This window comes from Sphaeramia orbicularis, chromosome 20 (genome assembly GCF_902148855.1).
Source record: "Sphaeramia orbicularis chromosome 20, fSphaOr1.1, whole genome shotgun sequence".
Taxonomy (NCBI): domain Eukaryota; kingdom Metazoa; phylum Chordata; class Actinopteri; order Kurtiformes; family Apogonidae; genus Sphaeramia; species Sphaeramia orbicularis.
This window is the reverse complement of record NC_043976.1, coordinates 11,129,556-11,153,196: the sequence shown is the minus strand read 5'-3', so window position 1 is coordinate 11,153,196 and position 23,641 is coordinate 11,129,556. Positions and strand designations below refer to the sequence as shown.

General features: G+C 38.9%; 1 protein-coding gene across 1 annotated transcript in view; it reads right to left on the bottom strand.

Moving 5' to 3' along the window:
* The window catches only part of malrd1 (MAM and LDL receptor class A domain containing 1), a 97,867-nt gene that overhangs the window by 37,241 nt on the left and 36,985 nt on the right, over window positions 1–23,641 (bottom strand). The window contains exons 16-20 of the mRNA XM_030123104.1: window positions 18,286–18,499; window positions 15,995–16,242; window positions 12,154–12,442; window positions 7,529–7,774; window positions 6,590–6,747 (exon numbers count right to left, since the gene is read on the bottom strand). Of these exons, the coding sequence (XP_029978964.1) occupies window positions 6,590–6,747; window positions 7,529–7,774; window positions 12,154–12,442; window positions 15,995–16,242; window positions 18,286–18,499 (1,155 nt within the window). The remainder of the gene's footprint in view (window positions 1–6,589; window positions 6,748–7,528; window positions 7,775–12,153; window positions 12,443–15,994; window positions 16,243–18,285; window positions 18,500–23,641) is intronic.

Below are 23,641 nucleotides of genomic sequence, written 5' to 3'. Positions count from 1 at the left end.
CCTGTCAGTCATCCATTACTGCCGTCCAGCATCCGATCCATTATCGCCGTCTCCACATCCGATATGGGTACCCCTGAATCTGACGCTTCACTGGCGCTGCTTCTCCTGTCACTGACTACAGTCTACTGTCTAGGATGTGTATAGATAAAACTCAAATGCTCATGTGGAAGGGAAAAAACGAATTTATTAACAGAAACAACAACTAAGGGGAACAAACAGGAGTCCGATGAATGAAGGATGGAGATAAAAGTCTGGAAATCGGATGTACTAGACTAAACAGGTCTGCACAAAGCTCAGCTTTTATGACTGTGGGACTCATGCTGGTACATGTACATGGTGTCACATAATGTAGGATTATGTAGGATGATAAATGTATGGACTATGAAACCTCAAATGTCCACGGAAAATTTGCGGAGGCCACACGTTCACAGTGCGTGCGCCCATCACCAGGGCATCTCATCTCTGTGGTGCAGTGAAGATACTGACCCAGCGCTGCACAGACCACACCCTTAAATACAGGGTCTACTGATGAAACAGGAGCCGTGGGCCCGCGGCAGGTGGATGATGTATCTGATTACTGAGGGAGGGGTCCACGGACACACCGAAGTGGACCGGACCTCTGCCACTGCTTCCTCCGCACGCATCAGGTGAGAGGAGAGAGGAGGAGCCTCAGAGCTCAGGTAGAGGGAAGTGGGCAGGGCTTTGGAGGGAGGCGGGCTGTTCATGTTCAAACTTTTACCAAGTGCTGTGAGAAATGCCACATCGGTAGGTATAGCTTTAACTGAAATAAATAAAAACTATAATTAAAAGAAAAAAATGATATCTAACTGAAACTGTATTATGTGCTTACAAAACTAACTAAAACGGATAATAATTACGGATAAAATTCCCTTCGTTTTCATCTTTGTCAATGTCGGATTGATATAAAATCGATTTATTTCCCTCAAGCAATTTTAGCTAGCGGCACCATATGATATTTAACGGCCCGTCACTTGTGGTCACTTGTGGTTTAGAGTCATCTTCTGGTCCCACTCTACCTGGAAACATGGAGACTAAAGTTGGGAGAAAGCAGCAGAGTCCTGTACGGGATTTATTTGATATGGCAGAGAAGAAGAGAAAAGATATAAAAAAAAAAAAACTAAAATTAATACTAAAACAAAGCATTTAGAAAATAATGAAAACTAATAAAAAATAGCAAACCTGCTCTAAAAATGAATTAAAACTAACTGAATTAGAGAAAAAAAAAGTCAAAACTTAATAAAACTAAACTATAATGAAAAATCCAAAACTATTATAACCTTGGTAACTAAGAATGTCCAACAAATGCAATGGATTAAAAAGTACAATATTTGCTTCTGAAATCTACAGTGGTGCACAAGTATAAAGGTGCATGAAATGAGAATGTTCAAGCAAGATACAAGTAGCTTGAATTATGGAGCTGTATCTTAAAGCTGCGTATGACTTTTGTCACCAATTTTCATCAAATCTGTAAAACTGGAGTGATAGCCTTAGTATGACGAATCCGTTAGTCTTTCCGTGATTACGACCTTGAATCACTTCCCTCATGGTGAACAACTTTGAAGTGTACTCCATTACAAGCCGTCTGTTTGTTTACATACCAAACCGTCACTCAGGCCTTTTCGGAATTCCATGCAGCCACAGCTGCAAGGAGCAATGAAGCCGTTTCTGTGTTTGTTGCTGCTGCTGCGTGGAATTCCCATCCCACAATGCACTTCACAAACAAAATTTCTGAAAAGGCCCGAGTGACAAATCGGTTTGGTATGTAAACAAATGGATTGCTTGTTATGGAGTACACTTAGATAGATCACTTAAATTACTGTTACACTTAGAATCACTGTTTCACTTTATATCACTGCCCTGAAATGTGTAAACACAATCAGAAGTCTTTATTTACAGTATTGTACAGGAAGTTCTTTTACAGGTAGTTCTTTAGCATGTGTCTTTTAGAGTATATATATATATATAGTAACCTTAATGTCAACCTGGTTACTAACCCACTGTGGTGTTTTGGTCTGTTTGTTTTTTGTCTTCCTGTGCTGTACGTAAAGCAGCTGAATACTTGAATTTAAAAAAATCTATCTATCTATCTATCTATCTATCTATCTATCTATCTATCTATCTATCTATCTATCTATCTATCTATCTATCTATCTATCTATCTATCTATCTATCTATCTATCTATCTATCTATCTACCTATCTATCTATCTATCTATCTATCTATCTATCTATCTATCTACTTCGAAGTTGTTCACCATGAGGGAAGTGATTCCTGTGCGTAATCACAGAAAGACTAACGGACTTGTGATACTTAGGCTATGACTCGGGTTTTACAGATTTGATGAAAAATTGCCGTCGAAAATCATACACAGCTTTAAACCCATACAGGAGGCTTCGTGCCAGTACATTGTATGTGGTGGTTTGTCAGACTGCACCATTGTCCTTTCTGAATCTGTGACCTCACCATTGTTCTGATCTCACCCCACATTTTGGGTCTGCTCACTGTTTTGGACAGCAATTTGTGAGATGAATAAAGACTTTTCCAAACAGTTCACAGGACCGGTGATATAAATAGTGTCTCATTGAGTCCTTTGCAAACTTCACAGGGGGAAACTCATGCCAGGTAAATATAATCCCTCCTCCCTTCTACTTTGTGCCTTTGCCCACTGAAGTCTCCAGCGACATTACCATAACTCTCTTTATTCTTCAATCAGTTTTAAAAGTTGGCTCATACTATGTTAACACTGTGCTCACACAGCATATATGTGTGTGTATTTCTATTACAGCCTGTGCAAAAGTGTGTGCGTGTTTATATTTATGTAAGTATTTGGACTCGAGGCAACATCTAGGCTATAAAAGTGCTATAATACCATAAGTTATAGCCTAAAGCAATAACCTGTAAGTGCTAATGTCTTTGAACCGTCTAGGTCATACATGCACTTAGAATCATTTATGTGCCATGGGAGAGTTTAGAGACATAACGCTGGGCAGTGATCCTCTTTTTCTATGTTTCATTCTCCCAAACACACATGAAATATACACACCTTAAATAATGTCTAAAATGATATACGCCGATCTTTGTCCGTGTCTGTCTGTTTTTGAGCCTGTGTGAATGACTCCACCGCCTCATTTTCATGTTGAGCGCAGACCCCTTTTTAAAAGGCCAAATTTAGCATTTTTTCCCCCATATGTGAACAAGGGAGGACATGAAAAATATCATCACTGGCCTCTCAAAGAGGCACATAATCAATCAAATGGCCAATGGGCTTGGTTGGAAAACTGTGCTAATCCCATTATTTGAATTTCTGATGATAAAAAAAAACACTGGGAGCAGGGTTCAATCAATAAAACTGTAGGGTGGGAAGGTGTTAAGATAATAATTAAATTCCAAATAGATTAATAATGAAATATTTATGGAAATACACAGGTAGTGGATAAAGGATGAGCAGTGTATTGTATGAAAGGCGATGCATATATTTAATTAACTCTATAATCTATCATCTTGTGTTTTTTTAAAGCAGTGGTTCCCAACCTTTTTTGGCTTGTGACCCCATTTTAACATCACAAATTTGTGGCAACCCCAGACATTCAAAACAGAGACTTTTTTGCTAAAATTCATTTGTTTTTGATCATGTAATAGTTTGCTATACTATGTTGCAAATAAACAGCAATTTTAGATGACATTTAGTCTATATAATGTATATTATTATGGACGGAGGCAGAAAATCCAGGTGTAGATTACTGCACAAAGTGAGAATTTTATTTTCCTTGGTCAGGATATGTACAGTCAGTCCAGCTTGTATTTACAAGGCTGACAATCAATACTGAACAAACAATAACTCGAACTATGAATTATGAAAGAGCTGCAGCATCTGAAACCGACCACAAAGAACATTTGAAAGATAAACAGAACCACAGTGCTTCAGTTTCAGCTTCAGAGTTTGTCGTGTCTTTTATGTATTGGGATTGTCTCTCTCAACTCACAATATATTTTTTATTAGTAATTTTTTTTTTTAATCAATCACTAGAAATTTCAGGTGACCCTATTTGAATTCCAGGCGACCCTACGTGGGGTCCTGACCCCAAGGTTGAAAAACACTGTTTTAAAGGGATATGTAAATCTATTTAAAACTACATCTTTGCAAATGTTTCTTTTATCTGTAAAAGTAGATCTGGGAATTAATCTATAGTGGCAGCAACTATAGAAATGAATAATGAACACAGAGCCACGAAAAAGCTGTTGCTCCTTGGTGTGTTTCCACCTGATTTTTTTTTTTTTTTTTTTTTTTTTTTTATGGCAGAGCTCTATAAGGCAGGGAAATTAAGTATAATCATTTTATCATTTTTGGCTAACACATCTCAGCTGTTGGTGGTGTGTTACAAAACTTAACTGTTGAGGCACACTTTAGTATAAGGAGCTGAGGCAGTTTTCCACCTAAATAAGTTAGATTTTCCTTCCTGCATAGTCACATCATGACTTGAATTACAAAGGTGACACAGTGCTAGTGTCATGATATGCAAATTTTACAAGGCAGGGTTCCACCTCTTACTGTTTGAAGGAGAAAAGACACTGGAATTTACATGACAACTTGCTGACCTGTGTTGCAAATTGCTTTTAAACCCTTTTCACAGTACACATAGGGACACGATAACAATGCTGTATATGAAGAGGGATTTGCATCAAAAAACACAAATAATTATTTAGTATCACCATATATTCATGCAAGAAACCAAATACCGAATCTATTCATACATAAATAATGCACCTTAACCTTGAGTTGTACCTTTAGAGTACAGAGACCACAGGAAGAGGCGCGGTAAATCATTGCAGAATTTCAATGACAGAAAGCTGCGAGGAGAAATCTTAATCTTCGAAACTCAACCATGCATACACAAACTGGATGGCAGAGAGCCTAACAAGCAAGAAGCCTTGAGAACTGGCAAAGCCGCCGCTGCACACCAGCGTCCACACAGATGGCAGGGTGTGGCTGATCTAGACTGAGGAGTGACCGTGACCCCCATCACCACGACCACAACAGATGCCCGTGGATCAAACTCACTGCCAGACTGACTGACAGCCAAGTGAATCACATGTCATTCTGCCAAATTAAAAGAACAGCTAAACAGGAGCGTCAGCGGTGTGATAACTGTCACATGCATATGATTTAACCCTCTATTAGGCAAGTGACTATTTTTGGCAATTTCCGCATACATCACAAGACAATGACAGGAACAGTTACAACAGTGAGGACAGTGAGTCAACAATTTCAGGTCCAATGTGGTCTACCCAGTCTGCAAGGTCCACCTCTGCATGAACAGTGAGTGCACCTGCTTTGTTAGGTACCATGAAGTAATAGTACTAGCGTAAGTAAATATAATGTAAATACAAAAAAATACAAGAAAAATATATGTAATGTGAAAGGAACATGTATTTTAGAACATTAGAGCATCACACACACACACATACACACACACACACACACACACACACACATATATATATATATATATATATATATATATATATATATATATACAGGGTGGGGAAGCAAAATTTACAATGAACATTTAGTTATTTTTTCTCAGCAGGCACGACGTCAATTGTTTTGAACCCAAACATATATTGATGTCATAATCATACCTAACACTATTATCCATACCTTTTCAGAAACTTTTGCCCATATGAGTAATCAGGAAAGCAAACGTCAAAGAGTGTGTGATTTGCTGAATGCACTCGTCACACCAAAGGAGATTTCAAAAATAGTTGGAGTGTCCATAAAGACTGTTTATAATGTAAAGAAGAGAATGACTATGAGCAAAACTATTACCAGAAAGTCTGGAAGATACTAATAAAGAAGAATAGGAGGAGTTGTCATCCGAATATTTGAGGAACACTTGAGCAAGTTTCAGGAAGCGTGTGAAGGCAGTTATTGAGAAAGAAGGAGGACACATAGAATAAAAACATTTTCTATTATGTAAATGTTCTTGTGGCAAATAAATTCTCATGACTTTCAATAAACTAATTGGTCATACACTGTCTTTCAATCCCTGCCTCAAAATATTGTAAATTTTGCTTCCCCACCCTGTATGTATGTATGTTTATTTATTTATTTATTTATTTATTTATTTATATTTTTATTTTTTTCCCCATTCATTCTTTTAGGGTCATAGGGGTCACGGGGGTCGCTGGAGCCTATCCCAGCTACTTATGGCTACTTTTTTTTTGCCACTTACGGGTAAGGAACCAAATATAATCAACCTTGACTTTCTATGTAATAGCACAATTTAAAAAAAAAAAAATTGACAAAAGTAATAAAGTTTTGTTATGTCCTCTAATAACACACTAATGTTGAAAATTTGAATTTCAAAGTACTTCTATGAGTGCCCTATAAAAGGTTAACATAATCAGGTTTTAATTCCGTGAAAATAACTAAACACTCAACTCTTGATTTTACTTCTTTATAGTATTAGGGATTGGCATCAATTCGATTCATCATTTCTTATCATAATTGTATGCAAACAGACTTAATCCATATCAGCTCCAAAACATTCACTTGCAGATTGTTTACCTTGATCAGCAGGCGAATTGTTCCCGAAGCCTTGTGAGAAATATAGTACCAGAAGGAGAGCTTGCAGATAGCACTTGACTCTTTCCACACGGAGCTCCTGATATGAGCTTTATCACCTTTCAATCCCACTGGTGTAGCTTCAAGATAGACAAAATGACCTAAAGGGAGAAGGGGGAAGAGAAATGAGGGAGACGAAGGCCAGCGGGAGATGTGGCAGAGAGGAATTGATGGCAATTTCTGTTTGGGTAGATCTCCTTCTTGCAGTCAGTGGCAAATTATAGTAAGGTCATAGACGATGTGGAGAGAGAGCGGGGGCACTGGGTCACACAGTAATCTCTGCTGTATCTCCTAATGTCTCGCCTCATTGACACAGGGGCCACCGCTAAAATTTCTCGACCAGATAAATATAGAAGAGGGGAAAAGGTGGCAGAATACACAAATACTTGGTGTGCATGTACCTGCAAATACAACATTACCTCATGGTGTAGTCAGTCTTTATATACATTTCATGTCAGAGCATATGTACATGATTATTACCTTTAGAAGGAGAGCTATTTTTATGCAATCTCTCTGTGCTTAGGTATTTGTTTATTTATGTGTGCCACTTTCACACATACTGTATAATGGACTTCGAAGCCCCAGGAGCTCCACATCAATCATATGAAGGCCCACCTGCTGTACACCCACCAGCCTAGAAGTACTGCATTGATTTTGTCTCTCAAGTGGTTCATGAATTAAACATCACCCAAAGCTAACGCAGCACTTTGGACTAAACAGGTGGAAAATTTAAAGTTTCATTTACTTTGATTATACAAAACCACCAAAAAGTGAGGTGCGGTTTTTTCGATTATACAATGGTAATTCAGAGAGGAGGGAGGCCACAACAAACTACGGTGAATCTTCAATGAGAAACTCAGAAAAAAGAGGGAGAGCACGCACCGTTTTCGTCCTGTAAAGTGTGGTCATATGGCGGCCGTATTCTTTGGAAAGATCCTGTACCCAGCGTCCAATCAAAATTATCAGCCAGGGAGCTCTTCCATCCACAGCGGCCATCCTCAAAAGAGCAGGAAGTCCCACAATCCTTTTCATCGGTGCCATCGCCGCAGTCATCTTTGAAGTCACAGCTCTGCCCTGGAGTGAAACATCGGCCATTTCCACAAGGCAGAAAGCCTGAAGGACAAGAATCTGTGAAAAGACATAAACAGTGCATATGTTTATTTCCCAGCATTAGTATGCAGTTGTGATACCAGCGGCCTGTTAATGATTGATAAGTCTCTGGGTCTGGTGGGATGCTTTGTTGATATACAGTAGCTGGACAGAGGTGAAAAATGTATGCATAATGTTTATTTTCAGCACCTGCATTCGGTAAAATACTGAATACTGTGTGTTTCATCAGTTTACACAGAACAAGAGTTAAGTTAACTTCAGAGAATGAGAAGTCATCTCCAGAGTGGCGAGACCATCTGCATGCAGCATCAGGCTCTCTTTAAGAGGCTTAGGAAGACAAAGGAGCATGGGGCTACAAGCCTAAATCAGTGCATCTTTGGGTGTTGGTGCTGGAAGGGACTGGAATCTGCTTCTTTTGGCGCCAGGCATTCCAGCAGGGTCAGTGCTTGGCTTTAGGGAGTGTTAGAGAGGGAGATGAGCCGTGATGAAGAGGGGTGGTCTCTGTAATTAAAGCAGAGAAAGGGGTATAAGTCCCTCCTAATCCTTTGTTCCTCTTCAGATGCACAGGACCAGAAGCAATATGTCTCAACAAAGCCACACAGGAGGCCAGGAAGCCCTGGCTCCTGACTGTGAAGCTGGGCTGCTTCACCGCCTGCTGCGAACCATACTGAGCTGGAAATGGAACGGAAACTAGGCAAGTCCTCACGCCTCTAAAACCTTTACATATGCACCGTAATTCTTTGAATACATATCCTCTTATATAATAACTCTTCTTAAATTCCAGTATTTATTTTGATATAACATTACAATCCCTTCTGCACTGTCTTCATGTGACCTTCTCACCGAGGACCCACTGTCCTGATATACAGTATGTTATAGTCACTCTGGGTAACACACTGCCCCCTGGTGCTTTGACATCGCTGTACTTCAACATTCTCACAATCCAAGTGGGTCAGCTCTAAGGAGGGGATAAGAGAAAGTCTACAATACCAAAGAAAACAACTGAGGCACACTTACAATGCACTTAAAACATGTAAAGAGGTCAAAAGCATAACTGTGTGTGCATTTATATTGTTTGCAGGCACAGCGCTGCAGCAGTGTGTTAAAGCCAAGACAAACCGTCAGCCACAGGCATGAAACACATTTGTTTGTACTGAGGCTGCCTGCAGTGTATCCACCATTCCTCCCATCGTGTTTTGCAATGATATTTTACTATGAAGCAGTGGTGGAAAATGCCCCGGAGGGACCTCTGTATATAATAACACTAGCTGCTGTCTTTGGCCACATTTGTATTATTGCACATCCTTCATAGCCTGCAGCTGCTGAGGAGGCAGTGAAGGCAGGCTTCCTCCTCAGCTGCTTCTCTCCTGCATCTTTTTATGGTGAGATGGACTTCGTTTGAGAGTTAGGGCAGCAGTGTTACTCGCTGGAATAAATTCTTGAAGTCTTTCTCTGCTGAATCACACTCTTCCCACTCCATTGCTTACAAAATGACAAATATCATGGATGAAGGAAGATGACTGACTACGACAGATGAAGAGTGCACAGTAAAGCTTGACAAAAAAGTACAAATTTACAATTCAATTCAGAGGTTCAGTGTTTTCCAGAATTCTCTACCCCTTTAAGTCTGAAGTTAAGCCTGTTTTAACCCTGTAAGACCAAGAACTATTTTTGTGGCAACTTCCAAATCATTTTTTGTCTCCACATTAATTCCATTTATTGTAATATTTGTCTATGAAAATCAGATGTTTTCCTATGTTTAATTTACTGAGTATGCAGATGTTTATAAAAGCTCAGAGAAAATTCAATGGTTATTATATCAAGACAGGGGAAAATGAAGAGAAAGTCACTTTTTCAGCAAAATATATCAATAACTGAATACAAAACAAGCATCTACAACCACTGTCATTTATCAAACTACATTGGTTTTATTAGTGAATTAATGTAGCAGAAGATGAAAGTGTTTCCATGTTTACTATGGAGCCTCTGAACATCCAGATGGGTCTTATCTGATAATGATGAAAAGCAGAGAAACTACATTTTACCTGAATTATTTAGATGCATCGATCTAATTAGTGGTTCAGAAGTTATTAAATAGTTTAGATCAATGGATGTTTTTGGACGCTGGTGAAGTTTAGGTCTTTGAGGGTTAACTGCTGCATCCACATCAATTAACACTCTGGTTTCTGATCATTGTACACTGGGATTTCCAAATCTTAATGGTAAAATACACATTAAGAGTCAACCACTGTGTACTTACCTTAAAACAAGTACAAGTTAATCATTCATCATTTACTTCTCTACAAATGATCACGAGTGGTTTTTCTTACTTTCCCCACATTTGTCACTTTTAAATATGCATTTCTTCACCCTGTTCCTAACTTGAGTCAATTTAATTAGGCCTGTGGATAAGTTACATTCGCAAACCACAAATTGAACCACAAGTGAGTTAAATTAATTAAGTGGTGGTGTGTTATTTAAGCAGCCAGTGATGCTAATATGGTGCTAACAGGAGAAATAAAACCCCAGCGTCCCTCCAAACCTCCTGCAAATCCCTTAATAAATCAAGTGGAGTGAGATAATAAACTGTTGGGAGACCCTAAACACAACAAACAGCATTATAACAAAAGCATCATTAGCTCACAAACCTGCATTAAATCTCAGTCAGACAGCATTAGTTCAGAGCTCTGGGATATCTGATTAATACCCTGAATCTGTGGGAGTTGTGGGTTCACTCTGAGAACTGATGTGGAGTTGACGAGAGAAGGAAAGAAAAACTGAGACAACAACTAAATGGAAGAGACAGTTGTAAGGAGAATCATACACTGCTGTTGCACCGCACAGGAACCTTCTCTACTGAATGAGATGACAAGGAGACTCATGCAGGGGCCACACAGCTTGTTTCATCCCGTCCTGACCGCAGCCAATCAAGAGGCTTGCTCTCCTCCCCAGCATCCAATACAAGAGAAAGGCAATAAATTTAATAGGCCAATTATAGTGTCAGTGACAAAGACAATAAATCAGCTCTGGTTGTTTTCTCTCGCCTCTTAAAGAGTCCCCTCATAAAGAATGTAGGGGATGCAGAGGGAACTTCTAATAGTTGAATAGTTTCCAAGTCTTGCACAACAGAAAATGATGTGACTCAGTTGGTGCAAACAGAAGTCAAGCTGTGATTTCAGAACATTTTCCAGAACAAGTTTCCCTTCAGCTGTTACTGAAAAGTGAACTATTCATAAAGATTTCCTCATGTCACAAGGAAACAGTTTTTTAATGGCCTGTCCTTCAGTGTCAACATTATTCTGGTTGAAATCTGTTTAAACCAGAGTAATGTTACTTTTATGGTTCAGAGGTGAGCATGACTGACTGTCACTGACATGGAAAATGACTTTGCGCTTTGTTAAATTTCACATTTTTACACATTACAGACTTGTATCTCTTAAAAAAAAACTCAGTCATTCATTTTATTACTACCTAATGCTCCTCTGTTGGCTCTGTTGGTTCTTAGAAAACAGTATGGACAAATATTTATTGGTCTTAAATATGCAACTCTCAATTTCAAGTCAATTGAGGAGAGGAGATTACCTAAGTTTTACTTCCTTTTTCTATTGCAAATATTGCCTCAGTTCCGGGAGTAACTTCTTACAGCCAATAACTTTGTGATTAAATTGTGATTGAGAATACTAAAAGTCATCAGAGCTTTAATTATCTGCAATTTGCTAATGTGATGTCTTTCCCAAACAAGTGAAATAGTTTCATTTTGTACCTGAGGCTCTGCAGCTATTTAGGTACATTTTATACATATTATGGTACATTTCAAATACATTCATTTGAGATACCAAGTTACAAAGAAACAACTGTGTTGTTTTCTAGAAAAAATATAAGAAATAGAAATACAATCCAAGGACGTTTCACTGTCACAATAGAATTAAAAAGCCATTACTATCTGGCCAGTTCTCAAAGGAAAAATGTTACAAACCAATAGGTTCCAACAAGAATCGTGTTTCTAGCAGAGATATATCGGCTTTTCATTACCACTCCAGTAGAAATAATGAAACCTTTGTCATTTTTATTTGGCAAGGACAGTACCTTGTTGAACCTTATTTGCGCTGGACTTAACTTCTGCTGTGCAATGCTGTACTTGAGTTCATATGGTACAACAGCTGTCAAAGGTCACTGCTGTTATCTAGCAACAGCCCACACATTCTGCACAACACCTACCTTAAAGTTACAAGTAAAATGGCAGGATTATGGGATGTTGAATTAGGATACAGTAAAACTAATGCTGTTTTTACAAATTCATACAGTTCCTTCACATTGGGACCATGAGAAGGTGGGCAAAAAGGGGAATGATTATAAACTACCTACATGAGCTCAGATTAAAAGAACGGAGAGTGCACCTGCAGACGGCGGGGGCGTGGTGTCCTCTACTCCACCTGAGGAAGCGAGCAGACATCCTGGAGAAAAGGTGATGTCATCCAGGCAGATGTCGCCCTTTGGATTTCGGCCCACCTTGCCCTCAAACATGACCTGGAAGTCGCCCGTGGAGCTCAGCGGGATCTCCCTCATCTGCCAGTAGTTTCCTTGATCCCCCGTCAGGTTCAGCAGGAGATGGATTTGTCCTTTACTTAGTATGAATGCACTGAGGGTCCCGATTCCTTCTCCAGACATGTGAAAGTAGAAACGCATCTGCACAAAACACAGAAAATATCAGTCAAAAACAGGCGTCTAAATGATATTCTTTGGATAACTGCCACATAAATACAACATATCTTCATATTTATAGTACTATTGAGTGTAAACATCATACCATGAAAACACAGACATAGCTTTCTCATCCCTTATATTTTTCATTTGATCTACATCACCATTATTTATGATGGCAGGAAATGGAAGGAAACCAAAAATATGGGCATAGGAGTGTAATTAACGTTCATTGTGTCACCAGATCGATGCTCTTTTGCCTTTCAGTCCTTGAATTAATTCCAGATTTTAGAGGAATGTATCTCCCTCCCATGAAACACTCTGGCAGTGATGTATTTTATAGGTTTTCTTCCAAATGAAGGCCTGTTCATGAGCCACAGCAGCACAGATGTACCCTCCACACCCCCTTTACTCAGGAGATAAAGTGCCCGTCCGTCTCTCCTTCTCAGTTCCCCAACACATCCCTCCCTTCAGTCTAATTGGTGCCTTTTTGCTGACTGTGTGATTGATTGACAGGTCAGGAGTGGGATAAGACAGGCGCAATGCACAGAGCAAAACGGGCAGTCAATCAAGAGATTGTTCCTGCTGGAGCATCACGCTGACAGCTGGGACTGCATACACACATATACAGAGTGATGAACACACAAACACACACTCTGTCTGTAATTGCCTGTTAAGGTACAAACTGAGCAAGTGTGCATGACTGATATGTGGGAAGATGGAAAGACAGATGTCGGCAATGAAACAGGACAGTTATATTATACCCCTTCAAAGGGTTTTATTAATTCTTATACTTATCTGTGTTCAAATGATTTATTTTCTAAACTGTAAATCAAAATTGTATCTGTGAAAATTAAAGCTGATTATAAGCATATTTCACTACAATTAGTTTTTAGATGTCCTGATATTGCCCTGCAATGAACTGGCGACTTGTCCAGGGTGTACCCCGCCTTCACCCACAGATAGCTGGGACTGGCTCCAGCAACCCTAGTGAAGATAAACCGGGTTCAGAGGATGAATGTCCTGACTTTGCCGGTGCTTTTATACAGGGGTGCCCCAGTTACAAATGCTTTGTTGATACCAATACAGACCACATTAAAATAACTTTTTGGCCAATAGCCGATGCCACTTTCTGTTTCTTTATTTTGTTTTATCAGTTATTTATCTCCCTCTTAACATCAACATTATACCACACATACATACAAACACTTCTTCATTATATAAATAGAAAAATAACTATTGTTTTAAAGTGTACCGTATTTTCTGGACTATAAGCAGCTACTTTTTTTTTCACGCTTTGAACCCTGCGGCCTATACAACGATGCAGCTCAAGTATAGATTTTTACAGGGTAACAGCCTCCAGGGGGCACTCTAGCAGGAAGTGCACAAGTGAGACAGACAGGTGGAAGAGGTGATGCGAAGAGGAGAAGTTTTAAGCTTAACTTTTAACAATCATTTTGCGTGTCATGCACAAACCCTCATCATGGAAAACACGAAGAAATGCATATGATGCAGGTTTTAAGTTGAAAGCAATCGATCTGGCTGTCCAAGAAGGAAATAGAACTGCTGCACGTAAGTGCCATTAAGAGCAACAACGGAAGAGAGACGTAGAAGGTGTGTGACGGAGCCTTTCTGAGGCTGTTCAACTCCAACACCGAAGAAGACAACTTCAGTGGTTTTAATATGCAGAAGGAAGATGAAGATAGCGATCAATGACTTTTCTGGGTTTTTTTAACCAGCCGTCTTACTGCCATGTTACAGGCGCTGTTTGGAAAAAAAGCAGTCAAGGTATGTACAGTAAATAAATATTCAAATAATCTTTCTGTTTACCATCTTTCTGTGTAAATATCTCATGTTACAATGTGGACACCTGCAGCTTATAGTTAGGTATGACCTGTATATGTACTAATATTTTTTTCTTTTAAAAAATGGTGGGTGCGGCTTATATTCAGGTACGCTCTATAGTCCGTAAAATACGGTACTTGTACTGGTCATGCTCACAACATTAATTGTGATTTGTGTTTTACTTCTAAGTAAGAGAGGCGCAAATTCAGTTAAAAAAAAATCACCATAAATGCACCACACTGGGCCTTTTTATTACATGAATTACACAAACGGGTAGAACCTACGGGGAGCAGCCATTGCCGGCCAGAAGTGACGTACCATCGTTGATTCCAGGTGATCGAGTTCGAGTAAACAAGCAGCAGTCAGTGAGTGAGACTGAGTGGAAAGCATGTGTTCGAGAAGTAAACTATACCTAGCAATTTTGAGGAAATGGGTGTAAATGGTTACGTTTTTGATCCAACAATGTCTCATCTTAGACTGGTGTCTGCTGCACAGGGTCAGTGACCAGTCCATTGCAGCCCAGGTAATTGGATAATACAACGAGTCTGCATCACTACCAGTGCTGGAACAGTCCATGAACGAGCCAACATGTCACTCACCATGACTTAGTGACGGAAAAGTGACTTAGTACTTGCGTGTACTTGACAACGGGCTATGATGAAAGTTACCTGATAGAACCCCTAGTATTATATGTGATCTTTTGAAATAGCTAGAAAAGAAAATTCACTACAGGTACCCTTTAATGTCTTTCAGCTTTTCCTCACAAATCTTTGGTTTAACACAGATTCAAACAAATCTTCATCTTCTGCCCCAAGCCCTCACATCTTCAAGCCTTCAGAAGTGAACAAACTGCAGGAATCGTTTATATTACATTCAAGAACAGTTTAATATCCAAGTCAGAAAACTAACAACATTTCATTGTATTATTTGTGTGCATGTACAACTTAACCCATAAAGACCCAGAGCTACTTTTGTGGTAGTGATGATGATTTTTTTTTCCTCTATATTTAGGCTTTCTTAAGTGATTTGTCACCATTTATCATAAAATAATCATTTGTATTTTGCATTTTTCCGGTAAAAATCTGGTATTTTCCAACATCTAATGTACCGATCGTGTAGATGTTCATAAAACCCCGGATTAAAGTTGAGGGTTATTATATCAAAAACTGAGAAAATTGAATAAAAACTGACATTTTCATCCAAATATATCATTAAATGAAGATAAAACAAGTGTCTCCATCCACTGTTATTGATCCAACTCCATGGGTTTTACTGGTGAATCAATGTTGTAGATGACAGTGTTCCCATGTTCACTACAGAGCCTCTAAACGTCCAAATGGGTCATGTCTGATGACCATGAAAAGGTGACAAACTGTATTTTACACCAATTATTTACATGTATTGGTAGGATTAGGGATCAACAGGTGTTATACATTTTAGATCAGTAGATGATTTTGGTCGCTGGTGTATGTTTGGGTCTTTATAGGTTAATACATCAAAGTTAATTGCAGTAGATTTCGATCTGCAGGCTTTTATTTGTTTGTCAAATGTCACTATATTGACCGTAATTTTGAAGAGTTACTGAATATATTTATAATGTAATTTTACAGCGTGTTGTGAGTTAATATTCCAAGTTTCACTGCATTATAACCCAACAAAATATGACTCCTATTATTTCAAAGTGGATCTGACCTTGCAGAGTTTGCTCCTGTGACTGAGCATCGGTCCTGTTATTCGGGCGACGTCTCCAGCTGCCTGCGGGAAGGAGCTCTCCAAGTAAAGGTAGTGGCCTGAAGGGTCTCTCAGCGTGTGGTCACTTGATGGCCCTGTGCCAATTGTCGGAGTACTTCCCGCTTTGATCAGCCAATCAAAGTTATCTTGTTGACTCTGGCGCCAGGAACAGAGGTCAAACTCGAAACTACAGCATCCGTTAAAGCCCTCTGAAAGACAACAATAAAAATAGACTTAAGTGGTTGTATGCCTCCACCCACCACTCACATTGCAGTTTATATCCACTCCTCCCCTGACATATACTATATGTAGTGAAGACTTTGAAGGAATTTAATAAAAGGTATCAAAGTTCATTGTGAAACATAAAGATTATTAATGATGCCAGTGACTGTTATATGACTGCATTCAACATCTGCTGCTGGCACATGCATGCATGCTCATGTTGTTACTTAAGGTTTGTGTTGGAGTCTGTGTGGTGCTGGGAGCCAAAAAGTCCAACACTAGTCCTATCCTATATCTATAGGGTTCTACAGGCGGTTTAAGGCCATTACCACTTTATTTCACTGTTGCTGCTGCTATATGCACCATCACTTTAACGGTACCGTTGCTGCATACTGTGTAATTTTGTGTTTATGTTTATGCATTTGGCAGATGCTTTTTTCCAGGGGAAAACCAATCAAATCACTCAATCAATCAAATTTTATTTATATAGCGCCAGATCACAACAAAAAAGTTATCTTATGACACTTTATATATAGAGTTGGTCAAAACCAGACTCTAAGCCAATTTACAGAAACCCAACAGAATCCTCCAGGAGCAAACACTTGTGACTGGTGACAGTGGTGAGGAAAAACTTCCCTTTAACAGCAGAAACCTCGAGCAGACCCAGACTCCTGGAGGATGGCCATCTGCCTTGACCAGTTGGGGTTAAAGAGAGAGGGTAAAGAGAGAGAAAAAGAGAGAGCAATAGAGACAGAGACTGGGGGAGAGGGGGAGTAGGGGGAGACACATGGAGGCAGTTGAGGATAAGTGAGTGATGATGATGAAGGCAGGAGAGAGGCAGGACCACCGCAGCAGGTCCAGAGATAATCCTGGGAAAATCTGTGATAATCCTGGGAAATACCTTATTAAAATATTTAAAATGGAATGTCTGACAGTGCTAGGACAGGAGGTGCTCTCAGAAGAGCTGGGTCTTCAGGAGCTTCTTCAAGATAGGCAGGGACACCTCTGTTCTCGTAGTGCTCGGTACATTTGTACATACTAAGAATTTATTTTATTATTTTACTTTGCATACTTAATGATAGTTTTTATTCTACCATATTTACCTTTATATGTTTTATTTTATATTTTATTTTTCCATCTTCTTGTGCAACAAAACCGTGACCTCAGTTATTATATTTCATTCTATCATGTACCATTGATCGAATGACAATAAAGCTGAGTCTGAGAAAGTGGGGGAAGATCTATTTTTAAAGTGTGCTGCCACACATACACAAATTGCTAGACATTGTACCTTTAAATGTTCAGTGTCTAATGTGTAGTGGAATTTAGCAGGAAGTTTGGAACCACCTGAACAAACCCCTAATCCTGAAGGTGGCTCAAAAAAGTGAAAAGTATTTGTTACAGCCAGTGTCATTCTGGGCTTTTTATTTATGAGACTATTAACTCTGGTACTCATATGACAACAAAACAATTGTTATTTTTGGATGATCAAACAGTGATGAAATATAATTAGGAACATTGTGCCCCATTAAAGGTCACATAATGGATCTTTGGGAATTTTTTGCTTATGCAGGTTTGCAGTGAAAAACAATTTTTACAGAAACTATTTTTGCAGATGAGTATAGTGTTGAATAATGACCGCAAATGTGTTTTTGCAGAAGATTATGAAGCCACTGCACACTGAAACTGACCTTTTTCCATTTGAAAATTAAATGCCGTAACCTTATCATTTTATCTTATTAAAATTTCATTTGGGATTTTGTCAAAACCTGCAATACATTCTTGAGTTATGGCCAAAAATATGTTTTTTTAGACCATAGCACCCTTTAGCCTTTGAACACCATGTTCTAATCAGGTCATCTTTGAGTCAAAGTGTTTGTGCCAAACTTGAATTAATTCCATCAAGGCGTTAATGAGATGCACAAAGCATAATGCCTACAGCTGTTACCAAAAGAGGAATGAATCCTGTCTATCCAGTTAAATTAATCTTTCATCAGGTATCATCAGTCAAACATTAGAGGAGGCCTCACTGCAGATGTAGGGGTCTTCATCAGAGTTGTCCCCACAGTGGTTGATGAAATCACACAGGTTTTCTTGGGGGATGCAGTGGCCGTTGGCACAGGCAAATTCATCTGGTGTACATGGTTGGTCTGACGGCAGCAGAGGGGAGCAGTGAAGGAAGAGGACATCATCTATCACCACATCACCCATGTAGCTAATGCCTCGCTTAGCTCTGAATACAACCTGACAAAGAAAAACACCCCTCAGATGAGCTCTTACAATCCTACGTACAAAATGAAAAATGTCAATCAAAAAAAAAGTAGTGATAATATTTACTTTAGCTTGTATTGCATTGTACACAGTATGAACACAATGTTTTGTCTTGATAACTTTGTTTAATTTGTTAATATGCATCTATTCATCATATTCAGGCTTCAGTGCACTGAAGAAAAAGGAACAGGAAATATTCATGGCTAATGAGTTAAAATAAACACATAACAAAATGGTTTTGAAAGAAGTGACATGAAGAGGTGAATGTAACCATCCAGTAAAGGTCTAGCCCTTTAGGAACAAAGATGGACAAAATTAGGACAAAAAAAATACAATAAAATAATATATATATATATATATATATATATATATATATATATATATATATATATATATATATATATATATATATATATATATATGGAAATGTTTAAAAACAATGTTCCCCAAAGAAAGACAGGACAAGATTTGGATATATCACCATCCTCAATGCAGAATATTATTGAAAGACTGGAGGAATCTGAATATATTTCAACACAAAAAGGGCAATGACAGATGAAGAGCCATTATTCATCTACAGCTGATAGAACCTCATGGGCACAGGATTACTACGGCAAACCATTGTTAAGTCCTACAATACTGAGTTATATAAACAAATGCCAGCTAAAATATGACTGTGCCAGAAGGAAGCCTAACGTTTTCCACAAGTGTTATTTCTTTGGACTCAGAGGCATCTGGGATGGACCGTCACACACCATAGACGACATGTGGAGAAAAGATAAAAACGACCATCCACACTGTTACCGGCAACTGGTCCAGAGGCCAGTGTCTGGGCTTGTGTCTGAATCTACAGCACAGGTCATTTATGCATTTCAGCAAGACAACGTAAAACCCAGTCTATGAACATGAGGCTAAGGAAGAAGAGCCAAGATGGAGGACTGGTCTGATGCAATCCCATTTGTCCTTAATACAGAATGTGTGGAGCATCTTAAAGCTATACTGTATGATGTGGCATTTTTACACTTTTCTTTTGTCATCTTAAAATGCTCCTAATAAGTGTGTGTCAAACTAAAATGTAAAAGAAATCCACCAGGTATTGAAACTCAAAAATGTTTAATTCTCATGTATTTCTGATTAAAGTCTGACCAATCATTTTAGTCGGTCTGAATGAAATAATTGGCCGAACCTGACTGAGCCTCCTGTCAATCATCCATTACTGCCGTCCAGCATCCGATCCACTATCGCCGTCTCACATCCGATATGTGTACCTCTGAATTTGACACTTCACTGGCACTGCTCCTCCTGTCACTGACCACAGTCTACTGTTTAGGATGTATTTGGATAGAACTGACATGCACATGTGGAAGGGATTAAACGGATTTATTAACAGAAACGACAACTGAGGGGCACAAACAGGAGTCATGGAGATAAAAGTCCGGAAGTCAGCTGTACTGGACTAAACAGGTCTGCATAAAGCTCAGCTTTTATGACGGTGGGACTCATACAGGTGCAATTCCATGGTGTCACACATGTAAGATGATGCAGGATGATAATTGTATGGACTATGGAACTTCAAATGTCCACAGAAAATTCGTGGAGGCCGCGCATTCACAGTGCGCGCGCCCATCCCCTGGGCACTGCAGTGAAGACCCTGACCCAGTACTGCACAGACCAGGTCTACTGATGGAACAGGAGCCGTGGGCCCGCAGCAGGTGGATGATGCATCTGATTACTGAGGGAGGGGTCCACGGACACGCCAAAACGGACCGGACCTCCACCTCTGCTTCCTCCTCCGTTTCCGTCGCACATCAGATGAGAGGAGGAGAGAGGAGGAGGAGCCTCAGAGCTCAGGCAGAGGGAAGGGGGCGGGGCTTTGGAGGGAGGCAGGTTGTTCATGTTCAAACTTTTACTAAGTGCTGTGAGAAATGCCACATCAGTAGGTATAGCTTTAACCCTGAAAGACCCAAATATCCATCACCAACCAAAAGCATCTACTGATCTGAACTGTTTAATCCACTAATCCTATCAATCTATGTAAATAATTGGCGTAAAATACAGTTTGTCGTCTTTTCATGCTCATCAGATATGACCCATTTAGACGTTCAGAGGCTCCATAGTTACCGTGGAAACACCGTCACCTTCTACAACATTGATTCACCAGTAAAACCCATGGAGTTGGATCAATGACAGTGAATGGAGACACTTAGTTTATGTTCAGTTAATTATATATTTTACTGAAAAAAAATCAAGTCATTTTTTCTTCAGTTTTCTCTCTTTCTGATATAATAACCTTTGAATTTACTTTTACTTTAATGAATGTCAACATGATCAGTAAATTAAATGCAGGAAAATATCAGATTTTCCCTGAAAAACTCAAAATAAAGAAGATAATACAATAAATGGTGATAAATCTGTAGTGAACATGGAAACACTGTCATCTACAACAGTGGTTCACCAGTAAAACCCGTGGAGTTTGATAAATGACAGTGGATGGAGACTGTTATGGTCAGTTAAATATATATTTTACTGAAAAAAAAATCACTTTTTCTGCAGTTTTTTCTGTTTTTGATATAATCACCCTCAACTTTAATCTGAGTTTTCATGAACATCTACATGATCAGTAAATTATTCATTCATTCATTCATGTTCTGAACCCGCTTTATCCTCACTAGGGTCACGGGGGTCGCTTGGAGCCTATCCCAGCTACACAGGCGCGAAGGCAGGGTACACTCTGGACAAGTCGCCAGTTCATCGCAGGGCTATCAGTAAATTAAATACAGGAAAATACCTGATTTATACTGATAAAATGAAAAATACAGATGATAATATTATAATTAACGGTGATACATGGCTTAAGAAAGGTTAGATATAGAGAAAATTTGATTTAGGAACTGACACAAAAGTAGTGCTGACCCTTTATGAGTTAAAATTCCAAATGTGACAATTGCCCTGAATTTTTGTGTTATGAAAGGAAAAGGCAACATCACAAAGTAGTAAATGCTTTACTGTCCAATCTTTTTCTTGAAATTGTTGTAGCCGTAAAGTCAGGAATGGATGTACAAATAATATGAGTTGACCAGAGGAACATGAAATACATTGTGCTCATACAAAGTAAATATGACTATGAATTTATATGCACTTTCTATCTCATCCAGATCTTTTCTTTGAAGTTTTAGATGATCTGCCATGTCGCTTAGATATCATAATCGCATTTTTAGAATATGACACAGCCGTTGATGTTTAATAATATCAGACAAGGCCCTGAAACAAAGCAGCAAACAGCTACTGACAGAGTGAGCAATGTTATTTCATGAGGCAATGAGCTGATGAAGTGCTCAGAGACAAGACGAAAGGGCACTTGGAATCTCCCTGAGTTGGAAAAAGGGCTCTGGGAGGGTTGTGTGAAAAGGCCCTTCAGCTGCTGATTGTACCATCAGTGTGGATGTGTCTGGTCTGACAAAGGTTAATGTGCATGAGTCAAAATGTGCAAAGGCCATGGTATTTGTCGGAGGGATGACTGCCCCCGTGTGATCAAGCCACCAGAGTTGACACGGTTCCTGTGTGTCTGTGTTGGAAGGCTGACCTGAAATAACCCAAGCAGCCAGACACACAGAGGGAACTGCGGCTCTGATTACTGTCACACTGATTAAAGACTCATTAGACAGAATTAGACTCAATCGATTCATCATTGATCATCAAGTCTACGTGTCCAATTTATCCTGTCTTCACTGAAATGAGGCCAATTGCATTGATGTGCTTCTAAGGGGCCGTCCTTCAGTTCAACTAAACTGGAGTGTCAATAATCTGCATCACATGTCTGTGACTGTAAAAGTGATGATAACAGTGACAAGTTCCACTGGGACACCACATCATGTACCAAAGACACTGAACTGTGCCTTATGTCACCCTTAAAACCGTTGAGCAAAAAATGTGTTTGATTTAGGAAGTTTAAAAATAAGCATGACCTCCTTTTTCAAGAAAACGTTTTAGGAAAGCTTTATCCAATAAAAGAGTTTGTGTTTTATTACTTAAATTTATAATTGCTTCTTTAGACTCTTTTGACAACAGTGTCGCAATTATACAGAATTCAGGTTTTATCTGTATTCTGGTTTGGATGTCCTGAGCTCATGTAACCCTACATAGCAAAAGTGATTAAGACAAAAAGCAGTCAAATTTTAGATAAAATATGGGGACTTTAAGCAAAAAACATCAAACTCTTACCACGTTATCAAATATGATGCATATGACCAAGTATTTTGCAGATAGAATGTTTTATATATTATGTCCTAGGTATAATGATGAACTAGCAAAGTGTACAGGGTGTACCCCGCCTTCACTCAGTGTCAGCTGGGATAGGCTCCAGGCCCCTGAAAACCCTTGACAAGATTAAGCAGGTTGTGGAAAATTAATGAATGACTGTTAGCCTCTTTCTGTCAAGACAGAAAAAAAATCAACAGCTATTATGGATTCTTTAATAAATGCTTACCTTGGCTTTGAGACATTAGAAAATAAAAAATAATTTCAAAATTCTCATAATTCATGCTATGACATGCTATTTAGTCTTTCTAATACCAAGGACAGTTTTAAGAAACTTATCCCTGCCAGGGTCTGATCTACTAAATATAATCCTTGTAATCTGTTGAACTATAAAAATAAGTAAAAAAGTTAAATGAAAACAGACACAAGCCCAGCTGGGGCATTGCAAGTTGCATTAGGTTGTTGAAAGGCCTGGTATAAGTAAAACAGGTTTAATATAATGTCAGTTTTACCAAAACTGGCATTTCTCATCTTTACTCCTGTTGTAGTAGCCCCTGTATGTCAACAGTGTTATCTGAAAAGTGTATTATTCTATCGTACTGTACTGTAAGTGTAGTGCTAAAAATTAAAGTATTGTAAAGAGCCAGTCCTATTACTGAACCTGTTACAGGAAGCCCGTATTATTGTTGTTAGCATAATATTCAAGTTAGCATTAGTGAGCTAGATAATTAGGTTAGTTATAAATCACATATTGTTGGCCTCAAGTCATATTTTTGGCCAAATTGTGATATCTATATAACTTTACTCTCTTAATACTGCTGCTTCATTTTATGCAGATATCGCAGTTTGGCCAAAAAT